Raw genomic sequence first — 24,721 nt, 5'->3', positions numbered from 1 at the left:
ATTTAAGGTTCTGTCATACAAGTCGTAGAAAACAGTTATCAGCTTAATTAAAAATGAAACACAGCCATCAACTGATTTAACCAAAAGACTTATTTGTAATGTTCAGCTTCTATTCAAGATAGATTCTATTCAAGATAGATCAAGTCAGCATTAACACAGAAACAGGGGTGGGGGTTATTTCTTTTATGAATGAATTCATTAATTATTTTAAAATATATGCTAATCTTATGCTCTTGTAAAACAATATAACTGTATATATACACAAGTCTGTGTATTACCATCTCACCTCATCTGTCCATTATTTTCATTACAAGAACAAAGAGATGAACATGTGATATTCCTCCTCATGAAGGATTTTAGGAACACTGGTGGAAATTCTACCTGTAGGCTTTGTTATTCTTTCTTTAACCACAAGATGGGGGTAACAGACAGTTAAATTCTCATCCCAATGATTTATCAGACTAAGCATTTTACAGAAATGATTCATTTTAAGACTCATGACATTAACATTAACTTTCATCATTAATTTTAATGGTTAATGCAGTGATAAAGAAAGGAAAGGCTGAGATCATACAAAGAGGATTTAATAGACATTTAAACAAAATCTGACAAGCTTAGTGGGAAGCTGACTGACAACAGCTTACATGTATTCCCATTCAGTACTAAACAAGCGTTACCATTTCAAAGACCTTATTCAGAAAGACAATTTTTCCATTTACATGAAATGTTTAAGCTATATGGCTTCGCTTTTCTATTTAGAAAAAAACGTAGTTAAAAACATACCTGTATATACACACATACATATTTACATGTCTTTGTTTATTAAACAATGTTCCTTGTAGTCTTAAAATATATTTTAAACGGGGGGTGTACATGTTAAAGCAATAGAATTGTATGAAATCGCCTCTCTAATGAGATTCTCTAACTGAAATCAAGACCTGTGTCCTTGAATGCATTACAAAAGCATAAAATATGCAATGAGACAGGAAAAAAGGTACCAAAAAAAGCTCTGAAAATACTTCAACACATGTAGAATACTTTGAAATCCATGCAAGTCCATTAAAGAAAAGAAAACTCCAGGTATCAAAATTGTGAAACATCTGTAATTATGAAAAGATACAGACTGAAGAAAATTAGGATGCACTCTCAGTATCAGCAGACTTTTCAATGTCCTTAGAGGTCTCTGATTTTTCTTTTCTTTCCTCCTTTCTATCTTTACTCCTGCTTCTCTCCCTCCTATCTCTGTCCTTTTCTCTCTCCCGGTCTCGGTCCCGCTCTCTGTCCCTCTCTCGTCTGTCTCTATCTTTTCCACGGTCTCGTTCGCGACTCCTTGTGCGTTCTCGTCTTTTGTCTCTATTGTCGCGATCTCGGTCACGGTCTCTGTCCCTTTCTCTGTTCTTTCCTCTGTCTCGGTCATGTTCTTTCCTGTCTGATTCTCGATCCCTGCCACGGTCTCTATCTCGTTCTCGGTCCCTATCTCGTCTTTTGTCTCCATCTCCTTCTCTGTGTCGATCAGTGTCTCTGCGATCCCTTTCCCTGCTGCGCTCTCTCTCTCTCTCCCGCTCCCTGCTACGATCCCGATCCCGATCCCTTTCTCTGTCCCTACTACGGTCTCGCTCTCTTTCTCTGTCCCTGCTGCGGTCTCCTTCACGGTCTCTCTCCCTGCCACGATCCCATTCATGGTCTCTGTTCCAGCTCCAAGGCCTGCCACCATGCGACCCATCCCGATCTCGGTCTCTTCTCCTGTCCTCTGACAAATCTCGTTGCCTCTCTTCAGACAGTCTTGATGGTCCGTCTCGGTCACGGGGACCGCTGTCAAATCTACTTGACCTGTCCTGAGGTTCAGAACCATCTCTAGCACAGCTGCTGCGCCTCCTCACTTCAGGGGAGTGTCGTCGCCAGTGTTCATCACGATGGGACTCTGGGCTATGTCCACCCAAGCGACCTGGCACTGGAAGTGGACCTTCAGGAGGCGTAGGTAACAGAGGCCCCCGAATCGGTCTGATATCATTTGAATGGTCATCGAAGTGGTAGCGTGATGACTGACCTCCTGCATCATTATCAGAGTACTGTCCTGGCGGAGGCCCTCTTGGCGCTCCAAACTGCTGTGGTGCTGGTGCCCTGTGCCTTTCAAAGTCTTGGGTTAATCCACCCCTCGGTTCATCAAAGGATCCTCTATGCTGAGGTGAGCCACGAAACTGGCTTGGGGGAGGAAATCTGTGTCCTGACATATCCCCTACAGAACCAGGAGGGCCTCGTCGTCCATCAAAGTGGTTTGGTGGAGGGCCCCTGAAGGCAGGTCCATGTGAAGGACCCTGATTCTCTCTGTAAGAGTGTGTGGTTGTTTGAGTCTGAGGCTGCTCCATCCCCTGTTGGTATGAACTTCCACTATCATTATCATACTGATCACCAGGCCCTCTTGGGATGTTAGGTGGTGGTCCATGCTCAGCAATATTTTGAAGTGGAGGTGGGCCTCTTGGCCCGGGGAAGTGAGATGGTGGTGGTGCTCTGCTATCAAAGTGGCCAAGAGGGGGACCTGTAAACGGTGGAAGTGGGCCTCTGGGTCCAGTAAAGTTGAAAGGTGGGGGGGGCCCATTAAACCTTTGTCCATCAAAAGTCGGCAATGGCGGCCCAGCAGGTGGAGGACCAGGAAGCGGGCCTCTGGGGCTAATAAGAGGCTGTGGTGGAATATTACTATTAAATATCTGAGGTGGAGGCACTCTCTGACTCATTGCTGGCATTGGTGGAAGGGGGCCTCTGGGTGTAATGATTGGTGGGGGTGGTCCTCTTGAAGCATCAAACTGTGGACTATTTCCCCACTGATTCTGATAAGGTGGATATGGTCCAGGTGGTGGATACTGGGATAGATCAGTTTCTCTGTGACTTGGAGGTAGCCCTTGCATTGGTGGAGCTATCTGCATTGGAGGAGGACCCTGTATTGGAGAAGGACCTTGCATTGGAGGTGGCCCTGACACTGGCGGAGGAATATGCATGGGTGGTGGAACAGGCATTGGTGGTGGACCAAGCATGGGTGGAGGGAAAGACACTGGAGGTGGAATGTCTGGTGGGCCTCTGTATTCACTTTGAGAGTTCGACGAAGTCATGTGTGGTAGATGGGAGCTAGGTGAATCCATAACATCTTGAGACACTCCAATAGAAGTTATTGGGGTACTAATTGTTGAGATGTTATAATATGTTGTTGGAGTAGATTCCACAGGCTCTACAACAGAAGAGACAGGCTCTCCAACAGGTTCTGCTTTTAAAATGCTGGCAGAATTAGGCCAAATCTCTTCAAAACTCTTGCTTCCTGATTCAATAGGAGCATCCTTCTCTTCAGGTTTTGGTTCAGGTTCCATGTAACTATCTACTAACTCAGGGTCTATCTTCTCTCCTAAAAGTGGAATGGATATTTCTGTGCTGTCTGCATCTAGAAACGGCACCTCTTCACTTTCTGCATCATCTTCTGGCCTGGATGTGTCTTGTTGAGAAACAGGAGGATGCAATGGTTCAGATTCCATTTTGGCCTCATCTTCTGATGCTGGTATTTCTGTGGTTGCACAGGGTTCTGTTGTTTCCTCAGAAGAATGCTGTGTTGGAGTATCTATGACCTTAGATTGCTGTGATTTTAATGTGCCTAGGATTGCAGTAATGTCAAGTGGTGGTTTATCTGTTATTGTTGTAGTAATAGCAGCAGCAGCAGCAGCAGCAGCAGCAGCAGCAGCAGCAGTAGTAGTAGTAGTAGTAGTAGTAGTAGTAGAAGTAGTAGTAATAGTAGACATAATGTCAGATGATTCTTCCTTCTCTGCAGAATCAGAGGTTAGCCTCCTAGTAGCAGATGCCTGTCTAGGGTCTCTGCTCTGCCTTGGATCCCTTCTTTGATTTATAACTGGGTTAGCTGAGCTTTTACCAACCAACTCTTCTACCTTTTTACCAAGCTGAAGAAGCTGACTATTGGCTAGCAGAGATTTAGGAGGCTGGGCAATTAATGCGTCAGGTAGTTGTGTGTGCTGAGATTCTTCTTGCTCCTCTTGTTGCTTCTTGGAACCTGGATCAACTTTAACATCCTCAAAAATTGAGTCATCTTCAGGGTCATAAGCAATATCATCCACCACACCAGTCATGACATCTGGCTGCTTGATGGTTGCAGGTACTGTGTCATCACTTGGCTTCTCTGTACCATAGCCAACACTGGGATCATACTCCTCTTCAGGGTCATAGGGTCGGTCATCCTCTTCTTCATCTAGTTTTTTCCCTTTGGTAATTCCAAACTGTTGGACAATTGGATCTAACAGGGGGACTGAAACATCTAAACTTTGGTCTGAAGGTGACTGAGAAGCTTCAGAATCTTGCTTTTTCTTGCCAAACAGTGTCTTCAGAATGGTCTGAAGGGGAGTAGCAGTGGTGGCAGGTACTGCTGATGAAGTGGTAGTTGATGGGGAATTACTACCTGTACTTGTAGTGACACCAGGTGCCTTGACAGAAGACAAAATAGAAAATACTGACGATGTTGGAAGCGGACCCACTGAAGACTCCAAGCTGCTGAGGGGAGGTGGAGTCCCTGGTGGTGTTGTGCTCACAGATTCCAGACTGCTTCGTATAGCTTTGTCAGTTTTGCTAACAGCGATTGGTTTTGGGAGACCAGTCTCATCATCTCGTAGAGTTTTTGGACGTTTTTCCTCACTCTCTAGTGGGGCACCAGTTCGTTTCTTGTCTTTCTGACAAATCAAAAGTCCAAGGAGGAGATTGGGACGAGCTGGCTCCAACCCTGTCAAGGAAACATTAAAATATGATGCATTAGTTAATCATTAACCACAACCCACTACCATTTTCAGCAGTCTTGTAATATTACTTGCATATGACATGATTGTGTGTGTGTGTGTGTGTGTATATATATATATACACACACACACACACACACATATATATATATACACATACACTTGTATTTACATTGCAAATTATTCAGCTAATTATATAATAGTGTCTTGTCATTAGTATCTAGAACTTCAAATTACTCAATTTGTTAACATGAGCATTTTAATTTAAGATAGAACTATGACTAACACTTTTTCCTAATCATTCCTAGTTAAAATCCAGATCTTTCACAGCTTCTTGGAGTCAACTCAATACTGACTGCTACTTGATACTCTAGCAGTTATCCACAGATAAATAACAAGTACAGGATGAAGCGGCAAATCCTTTGGGCAGGCACAGGATGCAGGAACATGTATGATTATTATTTGGATGATTCAGCAGCTGCTCAGGTATTCTCCCCCTCTATCCTTTACTATTGTCCCTTCGATGTTTTTCCATGGTCAGCTTGTTTTTATGGCTATAATCCAGCATGTGGCTTCATGTGAATTTATAAGCATTTTTATAGGGTAGGTCTGTTTCTTTATCAGTTCTATTGAAATTTCAAAAATTCTCCATTGTTCCAATGTTTATCAAATTATTAAAAGGAAACTGTGAAACAAGGTTGAGACACATATCTACCAATTTGTGATGCACATGTTTTATTAGAATTTTTAATTACATGATTTACAAACAGGAAAGAACACAAGGCAAGTTACATATCAAGCAATCATATTCACCAGAGAACACATGCAAAATCCTTAGAAAACCATTAATTTCATGGAAGATACTTATGTCATATACAAGTCACCAAATATGGTGATCATACCCATACTTACCTGTTTACGGAAGGCATTTATGAAACACTTGAGACAGCCATGATAATCCATAATTAAAGTTGGATTTCAAACAATTTGTCTTTTTTTAATATATCCTTGTTCTTACCTGGCCCATCAAAGGGTAAGAGTTTAGCAGGCAATGGGTCCTTTGAGCTCAGTGGGATGAGGTAGAGGTCTTTGATGCGCTTGTTGCTGTTAGCCACCACGCCAAAACGCTTGCGGCTGCTGAAATAAGAAAACAGGGAAACATATGCAACTTCCTCCTCTTCAGTTGCTGGATGAAAACGAATAAGACACAGCTCCTAGAAAAAAAGTTAGACACAGACAAGAAAGTTGTGATGTGTTTGTGAAATGTGTTTGGGATGTTAAGCATTAAAATGTATATACAATTGAAAAAGTACAAATGTCAGTCAATTTTTTTTTATATTCTGACTTTACATACTTTGGACAGTGAAGTCTTCAATTTGCCTACATAGTCCCAAACCGTGTGGGGTGATATTCTACCACCAATGTGAATGGTATCAGGCAAGTCCTGTGAAACAGTAAGAAATGTGCTTCAGCATGAAGTATAAATCACAGTTGACATCAACGTCCACACAAACTACATTTGGGCTCCGTAACAATACGTATTTATCCAGATAAAGCACAAATAACAAACCTCTTTAAGATGCTCGAATGACCCAGAGACGAGGTATGCCTTTGTGACAAACTTTGCAACAGCATGCATATTGATAAATCCTTTCCACATCATCTCCTGTCCTGATAGGAACAGGGCCGTCTCGCCTTCAAGAGGGGGTTCAGATACGCTACAAACACAAAAACTTATCAATTATCTGAATTATTATCTAACTTTCTAACATCGCTCACTGAGAGATGTGCCTATGCAGTTACAACTGGCACTATGATTGTGCACTTAGTGCTTAGGCATGTTCAATTTCATTTATGAAATAATTACAGAGAAAATGTCCCTTTCACTTGTTTTCTGTAAAAATTTCTTAAATCCAGATCATACTAGCACACCAACAACAGAACTACTGAGGAATTTTGTAAATAAGTTCTTAAATTCATGGTGAAATTTCTAAAAAGGAATTGAGAGCGTCTTGCAATTTAATGTAAAAATTTCAAGTAAAAAGCATTGCAGCCCTACTGGAAAAACCGCAGAACCCATTAAGTGTTGTAAGGTTTTAATCCTACTGGTTTCTAATAGTCCTTTTTCAGCAGCAAGATCAATAAAAACTACTGTGAAAGCACACCTGGACGTGCTGGCCCCACCGTGTCGGGCGTCTGTTGAAGAGACTGGTTTTGGCACTGTGGATTTTGATACAGACACTGGAGCTGGAGGTGGCATGGGCAAAGGGACCTTCATCTCCACCACAGGAGGTTCAACAGATACGGACACTCCAGTAGGCATGCTGACTGGTGCAGCAACAGGATTTGCAACATCAAGAACAGTTTGAGACAAAGGCGCAGAAGAGCGGCTGGCAGTACGGGGATCACGTCGCGTTATAGTGACAGAGGAGACAGCAGAGATAGCTGCAGGAGTTTGAACAACGGGTAATATGCTGCTTGACTCTTCCATGACACTCTGCTGGTATGCTGGCACTGGGGTCTCACTGCCAGAGTAAGAGGCTGAGGATAGATCTGCAGGCACCTTGGGTGGCCGTTGTTCTGATTTGGGCTTTTCTGGTAGTTCTTGTTTTTTAGGAACAGACATTTTAGGTTTTTTGGCAACTGGTTCGTCATCAGCTGGTCTCTGACCTGAAGGAGAGTTGGTGACAACATGTATTTTAAGTATAACACCTAAATCAGCTTCACATATTTGGACAATATCTAACTGTCTGTAAGACACTGTTATGGAGCTTCTACCTGTACAAATCTTGCAGTTGAGATCAAATAGGTGAGCCCGGTGTTCCGCTGTGGTGTCTTTCAGCATACTGCTCAAGATGTCTGGCACTGCGCTGCTCTTTCCAGCCAAACCAGACTCCTGGGCTGCAGCAGGAGGATGTGATTCCTGATGATCCTAAAAAGAGAAAGATGGATCTCCAAAGTCACTCCATACAATCCATTTAATATTTTGTGTACAAAGGTTCATGTTCTTCTTTATTCTGCTGACATAAAAGGTCACAAAATGTAGAAGAAAAGAACAGTGTATAAATGACATGAGCCAACAAAGCACGCAACAACATCAAACTTAGGCATTCTGTGCCGCAGCAATTTAGAAAGACTGCAAGGGTGAGTTTTGCAAAAGCATTGTAGAACCTTAGGACAACAGTTTGTAAAGGATTCTAAAGAAGATATTCAGACAAAAACGCTGTAGAAAACTGAAGTGAAGGGAAATGCAACAGAAGGGAAAAAGGCCATGGAATGGAAAAAGAGAAAGGCACCACTTACTGCTGCAGAAGCCAAGCGGGGAGATTGGGAAGAAGCAGAGATACATACATCTCCATCAGACATAGAAGGGGCGTCTTCCATGTCCACATCAGGGGGTGCTCCCTCATGCTTGGATCCAGCTTTAGGCCGTCCTGAATGAGATCTTCCACTGGTATCCAGAGCCTTATAACAGAAAACATGGGTCAGACTTCAGTCTTTACAGAGCTCAGCTCCTCCAACTTTAACATTTTGCTGCATTCTGCAAATATAACTGATTCAACTCCTCAGTTCATCAGAAAGGCCTTCATGAAATGAATTCAGAATGAAGTGCTAACTTCTGCAGAGCTGTGACCCAGAGGGAATCCAATTTACCTCATTCTAAGCAAACCAATAGTGTCTCAGCACAGCTTGAAAATATAAATTTAAATTTATATAATTATATATAATTATATATAATTTATATAAAATAAAATTAAATTAAAAAATGCATTACCTCAGAGGTATCCGATTTCCTCCAATCACTAATGTCTTTAGAGAGCAACTCTTCAGGGCTCAGCCTCACCAATCGAAACGGACTGACCTCTCCACCGACCACACGATAGAAGAGGCCCTGTTAAACGCCCCAGCAGAGAGAAAAACAAGTTTCAGACGTAACTTCTTGTAAAAGCAACAAAGATTACCTGAAAGATATTTACCTTTTTTAAATGCTTGATAATAGCACACATTTTTAACTAACCTTATTTTTAGGGTCTTTCAGGTTGAACATGAGAGATCTGTACTTGTTCTTGTACTTGCTGTCCGTATTCATATACAGGTTGAACATCTCTTTCTCAATGCTGACCGCCAGCCTGCCCACCTCACTCTCAGTCATGGAGAGATCATCACTGTCACTCACCCTATGGGGTACAATTATATTATTGTTTAATAATATGACCAGCCATAAAGTCAGAATTGGTCTGTAATTGAATCTGAACCAGTTAGCTTATTCCTTCTACAATAACAGCTTTAAACTTTTTCTGATCAGTTTTAGGAAAAGAAAAAAAAAATAAATAAAAATAAAAATCACAATAACACAGTAGTAAACGTTTACTGGTATCTCACCTTTTGTAGAGAATATCAGTAAGTGAGCGGCGGATGTTGGATCTCATTTGATTGTTTGGAGGTGGCAGCGGAGGCAGTGCAGGGGCTGCAGGCTGGGAAGGTTTGGAGGGAGGTGGGTGACTGTGGTGTGTAGAAGACATAGGTGCAGGAGGTGTCCTGGTGGTGGGAGAGGGTCCAGAGCCTGCAGACTCCTTTGAGCCACCCTGTGGCTGCTTTTTAGGGATGGTGAAGGTGCTTTTAGCCACACTCAAAGCTCCAGTCGCATGGATCCGTGATCCAGGAGGGCCAGAGGAAGAGAAGACTGGGATAGGGGGAGGGGGTGGTCCTGGTTTCTTGGATTTGCCCATTTTGGTCTGGAGTGGGGGATGTTTTTTCAAGTCTTTGGCATTGCTAACATTAGTGGTACTTGCTTTGCCTTTGGGTGTGGCTACAGGAGCAGACTTCACTGACTTCAAGCCTGGGGACTTCTTGCCTCCTTTGGGGGATTTTGTCATAGGCGGGGGTTTCTTCTCAACAGGAGGAGGGTCCTTCTTTTCTGGCTCAGTTATTTCTGTTTGTTCGTCTTTTTCTTTCTCCTTATCCTTCTGGGTACCTGCTAAATATAACAAAAACAAAGGTACATATGAAAACAAAATCTTAAGATAAAGTGAAAGTAAGTAATCTGATCATGTAATCAATTGGAAGAAATACTAATGTGTATCCATGTGACCACACCTGTTCATGGCAACAACCAGTAATCATTTGGTTCAATTCACACCTTTTTATAACACATCTTTGTGCCTTGCCTTGATTCTGTATTCACTTTCTGACAATTAAATTTTGTTTAAAGAGCAAAAAGGCCCATAACCATATATCTGAGGAATGGTAAGGGAAAGAAAAACATGAATCAAAAGGATCAGAAGAAAAATCTTTATTTTTTTAAGAATGAGGGCACACAAATCTCAGTGAGCATAAAGTTAAAATTATACTTGCTTACAAAAAGGGGACACATATTGCAGCCCCATGAATGATCAATTTAAAAAGGGCTTGTTCATTGTAGTATGCAAACATTTTTTTAAATAAACCAATGAAAAATAAGCAGTCTGAGATTATGCAACATTGTCAGCATATCTACTTCCAACAGGTCAGTTTCACTCATTACCACCTTTAAGGACCTGACACTTCAAAAATATGCACACAATATGCTCTCCGTCAGTCCTATGATACAAAGAACATGGGTAAAAAAAATTTGTTCCATTTAAAATTGCCATAATGGTAAATTTGTTTATCTTTGATACCAAATTGACATGCTTCCCTGTTTCTGCATGTTATGCACAATACATAAAACCAAGACAAAAACTAGACTGTGCTCAAATGCATATACCTTTTATAAATGTATGCTGCAGAATGCTATTAATCTCATTGGCCAAAAAACAGGCACGTGAAAAAAATGAAGATCTGTTTTTAATCGGATCAAGAGAAACTACAATGTAATGTGTCATCACTACACTGTGTGGTGCTACTTAATGCAAGTGTAGAGACCCAACCCAGGGGAGATGCCTACCTACAAAACATGTTCAGACATATCCACTTCTTCCAAGGCCCATCAATCACTGGTCTAAACATAATTAGTTATGTCGTCACTAGTTATGATGTCATAATGCATTTATTACTTCAGTGAGGCTTGTCTTGTTTTCATAGTGAAGCAAGTGCTGTCATTTTGGGTTCATCCACAGGGCAATCATGTCACCCTTTGGGTTTAAAAACTTTCACTTGGACACAGACAAAATTCAGGCATATCAGTATGAAGTTCATTCAAAGTCCAAAAAAATCTTTATGCCATCTGAAGCTACTGATTAGAACTTTAATTCCCTGATTAGTAATAGTTTTCAGTAAAGCCCTTGATTGAACACCAAAGTATAATACTATTGACAATGAATGAGAAAATCTGTGTCATTCAGAACTTGTCAGCGAGCATCTTCACATTTTCATTGCCCAATCCAATATTACAAGACAACAGTTTCTATTTAATGTCAAAAGGACAAAAACTTATTAGGTCTACTGAACTTACAACTCCAACAATGTACTTCTAAGCAACTACTCACTTTTGTAACTAAAGCAAAGAAATGCAAATATATGAAATTGCCTGCATGTTTTGATAAACTTGGCTTGGCATTTTCTGTGTGTGTTGCAGTAATGAGGGCAGTGGGTTCTGCTTCTGGGTGCTGTCTGGCAGACTACGACATCTTCCAGTTTTCATTTGTAGTCTTCGCAGCTTCAGACTTCAAAAGCAGAGTGTCAGCTCTAATGTCTGGACCACATGATGCGTTTCTCCCCCCTCTCAGGTCAGCAGGCAAATGTTATTCCAACTGCAATGATCTGTGGTGATCAGTGGCTGGCTGTCTAGCAATGGCCAAAGCAGGCAGAGGCCACAAAATCAAAAACAAATCCATAAAAGACTTAAAATTGAAGCACGGGGCATCAGAATATTCTCTGTAATATCACTTTATTTCAAAGTCTCTTTTGTCCAAAGTGAATTTCATAAATGCAGGGCATGCAATTCATAGGAATACGGAATATCAAATCTGTTCATTACTCATGGTGTTTATAGCAACAAATTTTGCAGTGACTGCCAATAATGTCCCCGAGATGATGCTCTATTCTTAGAGAAAAGTGGGCATGAGATAAAGACACCGAGACCTACCTGTTCAGATGAGTGGTCAGCACTTCCATTCTTATGAAGATACTACTCCCAGATCAGAGCAATTGGAGAGGAGGTCAACATTCCAGCATACACACACTCAAATTCATACTCTCATACACTCACATACATGTTTATAGACCTCAGGCAGAAAGTGTAAAAGATACACATCATGGCAAGGCACACATCAGGTATTTAAAACTTACAGCTGACTTTGAACCTTTTGGGGGGGTTTTCTCAGCACAGATTTAACATAATTTTAAATTAACTGACCAAAATGAAGCTGCCATAGAAAATACCATACTCAATTGCAAAACCAGTGCCCAGAAAACCCACCCTTTAATTGTGTATTAATACATTGTTCTCCTTGATATGAAGACAGACTTCAAATCACTAATACTTACCGTTCCAAATATACCCACCTGTTCACAAGCTCCACTTTGTATAAATTATGCAAGTACTGTTGAATTTAGCAGAATTTAACCTGCCCTATTATGCCAGAATGCTCTTAAAACAGTAAGAATTTACAAATTGTAAGGCTTACACAAGCTTACATTGTGCAGGAACAAGTTTTTCCAAAGCACATCCTAATGAAAGTCTCAGATTAATTTACAGTGTAACAGCCTGCTTGCCTTCCTAACCTAGGCAGCAACACCAATATATTACTCATTTGATCAGTTCTACACCTCAGGACACAAAAAGAGATCATATAAATGTGGAAAACCTTCAAAGAGATACATACACGCTTTGTTTAACACAGTTGGTGATATGGGTGTAGTCTTTTCTGGAGTTACTGCAATGTAATTATGGTCGCTGGACCAGGATGACATAGCTGGGGGTGGTGGATGTTCCTCGGCAAGTTTATCTTCTTCATCCTCATCTTCTTCATTTTCATGGGCCTCTGACTCCGATGACTCCTCTTCAGCTTTGCTGGATGATTCTGTGGACCTCCTGTTGCTCCTCCGCTCTGGTGCCGAATTCTTCTGAAGAAAAGAATATACATGTTAAAAAGCAGAACAAATGAAGGAGACTTCAAATTATTCTTTCAGAAAGCATATATGTACTAAAATTATCTAATAGGTTTCCTAGTTAAAACAATCTGTTTTTAATCTACTAGGAGAGTAGGGATGGGGCACAACGACTGACATCAGAAGTTCAAACTCTGATCCTGGAGTTGCCCCCATCCTGCACACTTCAGTGTTTTCCCTGCTCCCAACACTTCCACATCAAGTACTGAAGGGCCTGTTAATAAGCTGATTATTTTGAACAGGCATGTAGAAAGCACAGAAAACACTGAAATATGCAGAGCAGGGGCTATTCCAGGACCAGGGTTAGGAACCACTGATCTATGTGATGTAAAAATATAGGCAAGATTTCATGGTTTGAGAAGAACTAACATCAAACATCAAAAGGGCTAAAATTAACAGTATGAATCACAGACAGAAAAGATCAACACCATACCTGTTATTTAACTGCCTTTATCACTACTGGCACAACCACCTTTACAATTTATATCAGCACAATAGCATAGTTTGCTTGTTTATGGTTCACAATCGATGCAATGCACTGCATAAAAAGACATACTATTAATGTTTTAATGATTATGCCTTACTGCTGTTCCTATGCAACCTCTTGATTATCATCTTGGTTGCAGTATAATACCTTGGGTGTTGACTTGGTTGCAGTCTTTTTCTGTGCTTTGGTCTTGGCCTTCTCCTTGGGTTTCGTCTCCTTGCCATCAGTCGTGATGGTCTTCATGGCGGCAGCAGCATGTTTGAGGATGCAGTCATTTCCACAGTACACAGAGTCAGGCAGAGCATCCCTCTCGCAGCCAGGACCAATGCACTTGGGTAGAGAGGACTCCTCTGCAGTCACGATTGCCTGCTGAAAACTTGGGTTGGTAAGACCTACTGAGCTTTTCAATTATTAAAACAGTTGTTCTGATATTTCCTCTTTAGTAAAAGATGGAATACTGAAACATTGCAGTTGTACAACAACAGCTCTAGAGCACTGTTTAACAAGTCCTAATATGGAACTTTAAAAGTGCTGTGCTACTACTGTTTACATCCCAAATACCATTAGAGAACATCTCCAATCCTCTTCCTGGAGATCTTCCTGTAGTGTTCAGTCCCTACTCACATCTAACTTTCTCCCACATATAACTGCTGGATCAAGTGCCATCAAAAATGTCTCATGGCATGTTTGTGTGGCAGATTATGGCTGGCACCATAAAGAAGTGGGTCTGGTGATCACTGATCTTAAAGGTGTGGCGTGCAAGATTGAGAGATTTAACAGCAGAAATGGAGGGTAGTATATATAAAACCATGTTTTCATTAGTGTATTATACCTGTAACTATGAATCATTGGTTTTGAATGAGCCCTTCATATCTACATAGGGAGCAGGTTCTCTTCCAACAGAGGCCAGCTTGTTGCACCACCATGTTTTTACAGGAGTCCTAGAGTGTGCCTTTCATGTTTCACACTGAATTGATAGCTTGAATTTGGTGGCACTACAGCACCACTTGGAAGACGTAAGAAGAACCAACCATGGTTGCTGTTGGTGCTGGCTGACTTTTGCACTGAGACATCTGAGCACCCAAATTTTGACAAATTGAGGATGATGCTTATTTAGCACAAACAAGGCAACATAAGGTGAATCCTAGTCAAAGAAGTGAAAAAGTGACTTGGAAACGGAGGCTGAAGGAGTGATATTCAATTTGTTGCAATCTCCCTGTTAGATGCCACTAAACCTTACACACTGCATCTTTACGTCTTGCTAGTCTCAGCAAGTGAAAATTTTTAAATGTCAATATATAAAATGTCTCATACCTGAGACTTTGCATTTTTACAGCAGCAGCATCATCATTTGAAGAAAACAGCAAACATAAGTGACTACATAACTATTTTCTGATGATAGCTTGGATATGTACAACTCCACTGCCTGCTGTTATATACCAGCACAAATTATGTTTTGATCAAGGGGATAATATTCTGGCTTCACCTGCTGTCAGTTAACTTTTCAGATATGCATGAAAATGTACAGACATTGATGAGCACTCAAGCCATATTCCCACATTTAGGCTGAAGTCCAGAGTTACACCAGATCCACCTTCCTCTTCAAGTGCAGACTTTTCTTCCTAGGTAGTCATACACTACAAGTCAAAAGTTAGGACACACTTGCTCAGAGGCATTTTCCTTATTTTACACTTTTGATGTCTTCAGTGTTAGCATTAAGGTTCTACAGTGCTACAGTAGTTAAAAAAATAAAAAGAATACAGGAAATATGTAGAGCCACCATTACAGGGCAGACACAGACATATACATTCACACATACATTTACACCTAGGGGCAATTTAGCATCTTCAGTTAGCCTGACTGTATGTCTTTGGACTGCGGGAGGAAACCCACACAGACACAGGAAGAACATGCAAACTTCACACAGAAAAATCCCTGGTCACCCGGCCAAGGAATCAAACCTGAGCCCTTCTTTCTGTGAGGCAACAGCCGTGCAGAGGCCAAAAAGTGCTACAGACTATCTTCCATTACAGATTATAGAAATAAGGCCCATTGTCTTGACAGTTTTGCACACCTGAGGAGCCACCTGTTCCAACAACACTTAAGATATACATTTGCTGATTCCTTGCTGCTGCTGAAAACCACCTGCTGGGGGCATTTCAAAACATTTTTTTCCATTTAACATTGTTTTAAATCTGGAAATAAATGTCAATTTAGTCAACTTCCGTGTTAAATGTCTTGGAAACAAATTTCTTTTGCATTTAAGCTTAAGCATTTACATCTCAGAATGTCTGTAAAAGATTGAGATAATCACCAGTCAGACTTTCAAGGAAAAAAAATAAAATAAACAAATCCAATTATTATTTTTAAAATACTACAAACTGCCTTTAGAAACCTTCAATTTCAGGTTGTAATTAAATATTTCAGTAATTCTGTATTATGCTGTACCTATTTTAACATTAAGTTCCACATACCAAGCACATGTTCATTGACTGAAATGTATCAACATTCAATTGGGAAACCTCAGATGACCTTAACCTGTGCGTTAAAAAGATTAAGAATTTACAAATTCACGAGCTAAAGTTATGACATTTCTGTGCTGTTTCTTATATGTTAAATTAAATGTGTGAAGGACTTCAGCAAGAAAAACACTAATACTCAAAGAAATGTACCCTACAAATAACCTACCGGCTGGAAAATCTTTATTTTCTTTTTGCCGCTTGGATTGGTGGCCTTCTCTATCCTCCCCTTAATGCCCAGGTCTTCCCCAGGTTTCTCTTCTGTTGCAGGAGCTGTATTAGCAGGAGCAGGAGCAGAGGTTGAAGGTGTTGGTGTGGTGGGTTGGGTAGCGGGTGCTGGACTCAGGTCTACTTTACGAACAGCAGGGGCAGGGCGTTTGCCATTTTCAGTCATTGCTGCTGCAGCAGCAGGCTTTGGTGTCTGAACTTTCTTGCCAGTGCAGTTGGGACAAACATAATCCTCGCCGTTACGTTCCATCAGACGTCCACGTGCCTCAGTAATACCCACACAATCTCCATGGAACCACTCCTCACAGCGGTCACAGCATATCATGAACCTGAGCACATGCCGCACACTTCAATCAAACACCTTTATGATCGGCTACAAGGAACCATTTCTCTAAATTTCTGTAAATACATTACACTATATAAAGGTACACTAAATGGAAAAATCAGTAAAAACACCACATTAAAAGTAAATTTCACTCTTCTCAACTCCAAATACATGTGGCTCATGCAAATTTTATACAGAAATCTGCTCACAAAAGATTAAAGGGAATGCTCCTCAATTTAAACTGCAAAAGCTATTAAAAATGAATGAAATTTAGATTAAACATGCAGTTAAAACATTTTTAAACTTGTGACTTTATGAGCGCAAATAAATTACCTTTTGTTGTGTTTCTGTCTACAGATGCAATACAGCGCATTGGGGTCATAGCCATCGCTGTCGCTATCAGACTCGCTAGACGATGACCCATCTTCATCTTCCTGTTTTTCCTTTCGGGACTTTGATCCTGCTTTCGGCCTGGGTTCTCTCTTGGCAGGAGTGGAGTCCTTACCAGCTGCTTTAGCAGGGCTTCGAGAAGGCCGTTTGTTGGTAAGCTCCTCTGCAGGCTTCTCTTTGATCTCCTCACTCTTCTCTTCATCTTGCTTCACAGCATCCTCCTCTTCTTTCGGTTCTTTCACAGTTTCCTCCATCTTGCAGTCCTCTGTGCTGGTACTTGATGAAGGTTCTTCTTGCACCTCTTTTGAGGTTTCACTGCTGGCCTCCTCTTCATTTTCAGAGCTGCCTTCATCACTGACCGAGCCACTTGGGCCTCCTTTAGGCTTGGCTGCTGCCTTCTTACCCCTCCCTCTTGTCTTTCTCACTGGAGAAGGTGCTTTGTTCTCCACTGCTTTGGCCTCCACATTCCCATCAAAGCTGGCCTCCGAGGCAGTCTCTGCATCTGTCGGGGTCTGGGACGGGGGATCCCCGCCTTCCAGCTGAGCGGGAGCGCTCCGCCTGCCTGTTCCTCTTCCTCGCTTAACCGTCACCAGGAACTCCTCCAGCTTGTCGGTACGTTTGGCCTGCCTACCGCTGCGACGCACAGGCGCACCCTTTGCCTCAGGGCTTTCCACTGCCGTGTCTCCAGGCATGTCCCGTTTGGCGATGGTGGTTCGACGGAAACCCCAGGTCTTCTTGAATGCGCCAGAAGTCTTGGCAGATTTCTCAGCGTCTTCTAGAGCAGCATCCCCTTGGTCTTTGTTGTCTTTTTCCTCCTCTGGACCAGCTGGCAGAGCTGTAGGCAATGTCGGACAAACCATTTGAAAATTTCAATGAAAAACATGTATAGACTATTAATTTTGATTTTACAATTATAACAGTGACTTGATTTGAACTAAATCAATGGGAAAAATCAAACAATTTGTAGCGAAACAAGATGTATTAGGCAAGCAGCAAATATTTGACACACCTAAATGATCCAAGACCATTTGGTTCATCGTGCCAATTTCCATGAATCCACAATGCAATAACAATTAATGACATCCCAATTCCAAATTCAGTGCAACAAATTAATCAGTTCGCCCATCTGGAACGAAGTTAACTGACAACCAATTGCCACATTTGGAACTCAGTTAGAAATCCACTAAGACGCCATTAATTAGTAAAGTGGTGCTCTCATTAAGTACAGCGGCCCAAGCTGTAAGTACCTTGTGAGCTGGTATCCAAAGGATCCTGGCTGGACTCAGGCTCAGGAGCTTGAGCTAGCTCAGAACTCACACTCTCCTCCATAGCTGATGGAGTCACTCACTACTTTTCAAAACAATATTTACAGTTAAGAGAAAAGCATAACATATAATGCAGATTTGAGCTCTCTGTTGCATTTTACCACTTCAACAAAGGCAGCAAATGTAATTTAGGTAAATTCAGGTAATTTAGATTTCTATGTGTAGTCTATTAGGAAATTTCTACTTTTCACACTCTTTAGTTTACTTATTGCTAACAAGTCTAAACCAGTCTATGCCTATTTTCTTACTTATCCCTAAAACTGAAAAAACACAGCCAGATGCAGGCACATGGAAAGCAGTCATTATTAGTCAACCTGTCTTAAAGTTGCTCTAAAATAATCTGTAAACAGTAAGAATAGGAGAAACTTTGAAACCCAACGTACAGGGTGATTCGTCCGATTTCAAAGAATCATATTTTTAGAAAAGTTAGGCATCTAGGAACCAATCACATACACATGAAAGAGGGGGGCAGAATTTCTGACCATCAAAGGAAGATGGCTCCCTTCAGTCTGCAAGGAGATGACGCTCCCCGAGCAGAAAGCATTCTATGTTCTTTACTTCAATAATAGTGAATTATGCGCAACAAAATTTTAGACGGCAGAGAATCTCCAAGAGCTCATCTTTGGTTCCACAACACTGGATGATCTCTGAAATCGCATTGAAAGAGCCATGAATACAGTGACAGCCGACATGCTCAATCGAGTACGGGATGAATTTGACCGTGATGTTGATGTTTGTACAGCTGGAGGAGGTTCACGTTGAGCACTTGTAAAATTACATAAACTTTATGCTCCCTTAAAACATTTACAATTTACTGCATTGTTCTGTAATGATTTACAAGTGAAATTGATATTTTTGAAATCGGATTAATCTTTTTGAATCACCCGTGTACCGTGCTACGTTTTTCTCTATTTTTTTTTTTTTTTTGTAAGGTAGACTAGCAACATAGAACTATTCTACCTAAAGGTTTACAAGGTTGAAAGTGAAACCAAAATTGAGCCTCTCCTGAAACACTGACCCTGTTGACACCTGGTCATTTCATGTGACTAGTATCTGGACTGTATCCTGAGAAGATTTTAGTCACATGCATTTTTCAGGCTGACTGAAATCTGATCGCTGTGTGGGATGAAATATGCAAATCTGCTTGCTACACAGCAACCAATTACCAATTGTTTATCCGTTCATTCCTGCGCAACGCTAAAGAGGTCTGTCCATATGGCTTTTAAGCATTAAGCTTCATCCGTGCAAGAACAATGTGCATAATTATCTTCCTTATAGGCACAAATCACACACCCAGTGACGTACTGTAAGGAGTTTTGGTTGTACTGTTAGGGGTTTTTGTTGCAAAATGTGTCTTGGAGGCACGGATGCATTTACACTCTTACAGCATGTGGTTCTAACGCATATGAGAACACCTCCTAAAGCAGTTGAGCAATCACATTTGCACCTGCTTTAATTGTGCCATGGGTGCGTTTACACTTGCATTTTTATATAGCTTGGCCTTATCCAGATATAATCCTGATACTCAAGATGCAGGAAGTGACCAGGTGTAAACAGTCACTGACTGATGTAATTAATGGAATTCTTTAAAAAGTTCCATTATTCCAAAGGTAGTATCTTTGAGCATAAGCCTGTGGATTGGACATTTTGCCACACATGAACCAATAAAGCATGCAAAGTGTGTTGCAGCTGCTGCCACAATAAATCTGGTTAGGTATAACACTGGAAACTGCTCTAAACCTACCAAAACACTTAGGTCCTAGAATACTTACATTTCTAGGAGTGACTGTGTGGCATCAAACAAGCCATTATGGACTGTGTGGCATCAAATAAGCAGTTATGGTTAAGTTCATTTATCCACCTCGAGTGGCCATCAAAATGTGAAGCATGACATGAAACATGAAAATGAACAGATACATGGGGAGGTCCCTCATGAGGAATGAGAGCTAATCATTAGAGATGGCCTCTTCGGAAAAGCACTTTGTGTACATCCCATGAGAAGGGAAGCACAAGGCTGTTCATCATGCATTTTAAATCGCTCAGGTTCAAGTATAAAAATGTGCTTCAAGGTCCCACTTTCAAGCTTGTTACAAATAGGGAAAAAGACATACTCCTACCAATTTCACACCCTCAGTCTACAAAGCTCAGTATTTCTCTCAAGTGCTTTTTACTTGGCCTGGTGTATTTTCAGTCTAAACACGTATGACAGGTACATCAAGGTACATCAAGGATGTCTGTACTTAGGAAAGGTATTAATGAGGCAAACTTTAGACGCAAAAGAATCTAAAGTTGAAGAAATGTGACCTTAATTTAGTGCTCATTCAATAAAAAGCACTTGAGAGTCCGACTACATGTGCAGCCAACCTGCCTGACACTGATGAGTGAAGGAAATTCACAATTTTGTATGAATTCATGTCTAAACACAAGGACTCCAGAACAACCCATATTAACCTTTTACAATACAAAACTTGAAATGAGTTGAATCAGGTGAAGCAGAACTGCTGCACTGTACCTGTCTGTCTTTCAGGCTCTGCTGAACTGGAAGCAGTGTATGATTACAGCAGGTCCTGATCCGTACACATCACAAAAGTAATCTGTGAGAGGAGAGATCAAACCTTATTAGACTAAATTAAAAAAGAAGCCAAGAGTCAAGATTAACAAAATAACCATGACCATATCCACATTAGTCACAATAGATCAACATACAGAACATATGGTTGAACAACAACGTGCTTGAGAAAGACTTTTAGCTAGACTAGCTGAGACCAACACATCTTGTGATGGGGCTTAGTTCAAACTAGGAGCCAGTCTGCCTAACCCAGATTAATATTGAGCGTAGACAAAAAAATATTTCTGATTGTGATTCAACTGTGTCACTGCTATTTAAAGCAAGACTATTCATGAAAAGGCAGTTTCAGATGTTTAGATACGTATTAATGTCCAAATCATCTGTATCGGGCGAGTTAAAAATCAGGCCTAGAACTAAACTCCACGGACTAGAATACAGTCTAACAGGGAGCAGAGTTGTGTACCCCTGACCTAGATAATATCATGGGGGGGGGGTCTCCATCAGCACACATAACCACTGGTTATGGTCTCCATCAGCACACATAACCACTCCTATACTTAATTGGATTCAGGAGTCACTGAATCAAAATGATGCCTCCTTAAATATAGTACCAAGTTATATCAGACCTGTAAATACCAATAGATGCACATGTTGCACATTGATGTAATTACATCTGTTTATCTGCTTCCTCAGACAAGAATAAACCTGGCTGGATGAACAAAGACATTGAGACTGGCCTTGTACTGCTGAAACCAGCGGAACTTAAATGCATTTCATCATGTACCTGACCTGTTTCATTCACATCTATATAAATGAAAGATGTTTCATACTGTGTTATACTTTCAGAGAACTCAGTAGATATCTGCACTGAAAATGGTATTTCACTTGAAGACGAATCTTACAAAAACTAATGGCTAAATCTAAGATACACTCTTGAGTAAATGAAACTAATTAACCTTCACTTGCATTTTTGGGAAAGACCAAAATAATGTCTGTAAATTCTCAAAGTCAATATGTTAAATCAATTCTATAAGTAATTTTATGCTCATATACCTCCATACATTACAGAATCCTGCAATTACAACCTTAAACTTGCAGACAAAAATTACGAACAGTGGCGAATAACCATTACTAATCTCTCATTATCTAAACATTCTTTCACCCATTTGAAATATTGGCTATGAAATATGCTGCACCACAAAGCCACAGAAAGCTGCTCATTCCCTTGTCCAACAGGCTAACTAGGTAATCTACAGGACGCACATAAATAAGTAGACAACTACTAATAAGATGTCAAAAATCACATCCAAATCCTGCACAGAACTCCCTATTTATCATTTTGGAGGCCATAAGTAAGACTTGTATTTAGTTGGTTTTAGTTGAAAACAATACAGATGCACTGAAAATAACGTTTCTAGTTCACATTTGTTTGTCATTTATTCAATTTATTCCACTTATTTTACTGCAATAAAGTGAAGAGCAGAGGATGCTTTTCAGATGAGTAACGATTTTATCTAGTTAGAAGCATCAACTGTTGTATTTTCACACGGGAATTAATGTAGCCTGCATTATTCATGTGTGGCTGCTGTATAACTGAAATACAATCAGTTTATCAGGAGCTACCACTGCTTTTTCGTTGACATGCAGCCAATTTGTAAACCCTGGAGCTCATTAAAAATTCAAGTTCCCCCCATTAGAGAATACGACATTGTGGTGGCATTCGTGTGCGCTCAATATATTATTGCCAAGACGACTTGAAGGCAGCATAAACTACATTTAAAGGGGAAATCCACAGATTTTCCAAAACTGTTACATAATTAAAGGTTTAACCTGTCAAAATCCTTCAGAGCAGTTTAGTGTGAAATACCTGATACAAGAGAAACTTACCACTATTTACAGTTTTGTGATATAAGGTTCTGATCTAAAACATATTTTGCTCAGTTTACTTTAAGGGCAGTCTAAAGCTAAATAGTTCCCCAAAGAGAACTTTTCCCTAGATTGAACATTACTTAAACATTTTCAGCATTACATCTAAAAATTCAGAAAACCCAATCAGGTTCCTTGGCAGTTTCAGATAAACTGGCTATATCTGCACTGTAGACACTGAGACGTCTGGTTCCCATCACCACCACTGTAAAGAAATCTCAGTCAGTATGTTTCTCTACTAAATAACCAAAATACTCAGTGATTGTTTACATCTCAACCAGAGAATTATGTAGAAATCAGTTTAATTCCCTTACAAAGCTAAGATCATGATTAACACACACTAAATGTGGATTACGGCCAGGTCATACGCCATGAAAACAGACGGCTCTTGCAAAACAACGTTCGTGCAACATGTTTAAACCATCGCCTTTCGACTGACTATTCGGACACAAAGTGGACACGTGAGGTTAAAACTAATAATGAACATTCCTTCCTGATGCTTCGGTTCATAGTTGTCACACCGTCGCCACGTGAAATAGCCTAGTATGTTGGCGGTGTCATTAAAAACGGTCTCGGCTCGCGACTCTGGAACTGGCCTCGTCTTCGATTTTTTTTCTACGATGCGTGCGCAGAACGCAAATGCTGCACCGTTTAGGGTGGAACGGAAAATATCAATAAAGCCTTTTTCGGCTTTGCTTTCACACAGCGACCATATATATAAACGAGTTTTCACGGTCGCGGCCGTTAACGTTTGCGGATTAATGCACGCCCCGTTCTGTCCGCATACACTGGAGCCTGAGCTACTCGGCTAACGTTCAAGTTAGCTTTCTCAGCTGCCGTCGAAGTCTTCTGCGCCATCTTATTGACGCTTGTATTACGTGTATTTTTAGATAACCAACGTTAATGAGTATTTCCGACAGAACAAACCATTCTTCGCCAAACACACGTCCCAGTAGCGCATTATGTAGCGTTACGAACCGTCAATGACGATGCTAACGGACCAAACATGCACACCCCGCAGAGCACGTTAAGAGCTTAGCTAACCTAAGGCGGCTAAACAAACAGCGGACTCTGACTTGTGTGGACGCACAATTTACTGACGTGAACTCAAAGGAAAGCCAACTATACAACAGGACACTTGAGCTTTAACCGTAAATACAGCGCCGCAACAGCCAACAGTAGCCAGGTAACGTTATTTTAAATTGGCAGGCAAATGTTTCAGAGCCATCGCGAACAGCCGTCGTGCTAAGACGAGGTCGAGGTCGGCTGAATTCGCCAATTTCTGCTTAAGCGTTTCCTCCTTCAGTCTTAGCTTAGCTTAGCTTAAATGGGGTCGCAGTTACATTCAGGCAACAGAATGTACCCGCTGCAACATTTAAGATGGGAAGGCAAATTCTATGAAGAGGCAACCATCAGCCTCGTCGTACTAAGGCTAGCTAGGGTCAAGGCCAGCGCTAGCGAGGGATCACCATAGAGACACAAGCTGAAGTTCGCTAAACCCGACCGCCCCTGCAGGATTTTACTGCACCGTGACCAGCGCAGCTCTACTCCGACCGCAGAGTTGAATGTATTCCCAACTCCTCGACTATTGCTACTCGGTTCTGAGCAGACAGCAAAGAATGTTTGCATCCTTCATGCTGATGATGATAATATGGTGGCCTTCGTCCGCGACGCCATTACCGACGTCTCGGCTCGCGTAGCTGCTCAGTTAAACCCGAGCGCGATGTTAGAGAAGCGCGCAAAGGCGATGAAAGGCCCGGCCTCAGAACAGAATCACAGCTCATGCATCCATCTGCGTTCATAGTGCTGCACACTCACTTGTGAATCTGCCGTGTCTACAACGCGGTCACCGCCACATTTTGTCCTCCATTTTCTCTCCGTGCTGATGGGGCGAATGCAGACAGACAGGACCGCCTTTCTCAGCGCTAGTGGAGGCCAACCACACCGAACTAGCGGCGCTCCAGCTGCAGCACCCCCGCTGGACAGGGGGCGAAGCGCAGGCAGCGCCTATGCGAAGATTTTGGGGACGGTTTCTATGGAAGCCTGAACGTGGCAATGTAAGCGTACATACATACATACATAC

The 24,721-nt window shown here is 41.3% G+C and overlaps 1 protein-coding gene across 7 annotated transcripts; it reads right to left on the bottom strand.

Annotated features, from left to right (window-relative positions):
• Positions 1–563: 563 nt before the first annotated feature.
• dido1 (death inducer-obliterator 1) lies at positions 564–24,721 on the bottom strand. Of its 7 annotated transcripts, none has more exons than XM_017712319.2 (17): positions 24,457–24,721; positions 20,656–20,737; positions 18,066–18,165; positions 16,762–17,653; positions 16,045–16,432; positions 13,504–13,725; positions 12,584–12,821; positions 9,162–9,756; positions 8,797–8,956; positions 8,554–8,670; positions 8,082–8,243; positions 7,557–7,710; positions 6,944–7,448; positions 6,349–6,496; positions 6,133–6,222; positions 5,797–5,992; positions 564–4,765 (listed from the first exon to the last, which is right to left on the bottom strand). In XM_017712319.2, exons 3-17 carry the CDS (start codon positions 18,145–18,147, stop codon positions 1,134–1,136), a joined length of 7,581 nt encoding a protein of 2,526 aa, XP_017567808.2. In that variant the 5' UTR covers positions 18,148–18,165; positions 20,656–20,737; positions 24,457–24,721; the 3' UTR covers positions 564–1,133. The 7 variants fall into 7 exon arrangements, with proteins under 7 accessions (XP_017567808.2, XP_017567782.2, XP_017567773.2 ...); XM_017712293.2 differs by having other exon boundaries at positions 12,584–12,824; positions 18,066–18,168; positions 24,457–24,719; XM_017712284.2 differs by having other exon boundaries at positions 12,584–12,824; positions 24,457–24,719.

This window comes from Pygocentrus nattereri, chromosome 21 (genome assembly GCF_015220715.1).
Source record: "Pygocentrus nattereri isolate fPygNat1 chromosome 21, fPygNat1.pri, whole genome shotgun sequence".
Taxonomy (NCBI): domain Eukaryota; kingdom Metazoa; phylum Chordata; class Actinopteri; order Characiformes; family Serrasalmidae; genus Pygocentrus; species Pygocentrus nattereri.
Note: the sequence above shows the minus strand (reverse complement) of the source record. Positions and strands in the feature narration are given on the sequence as shown.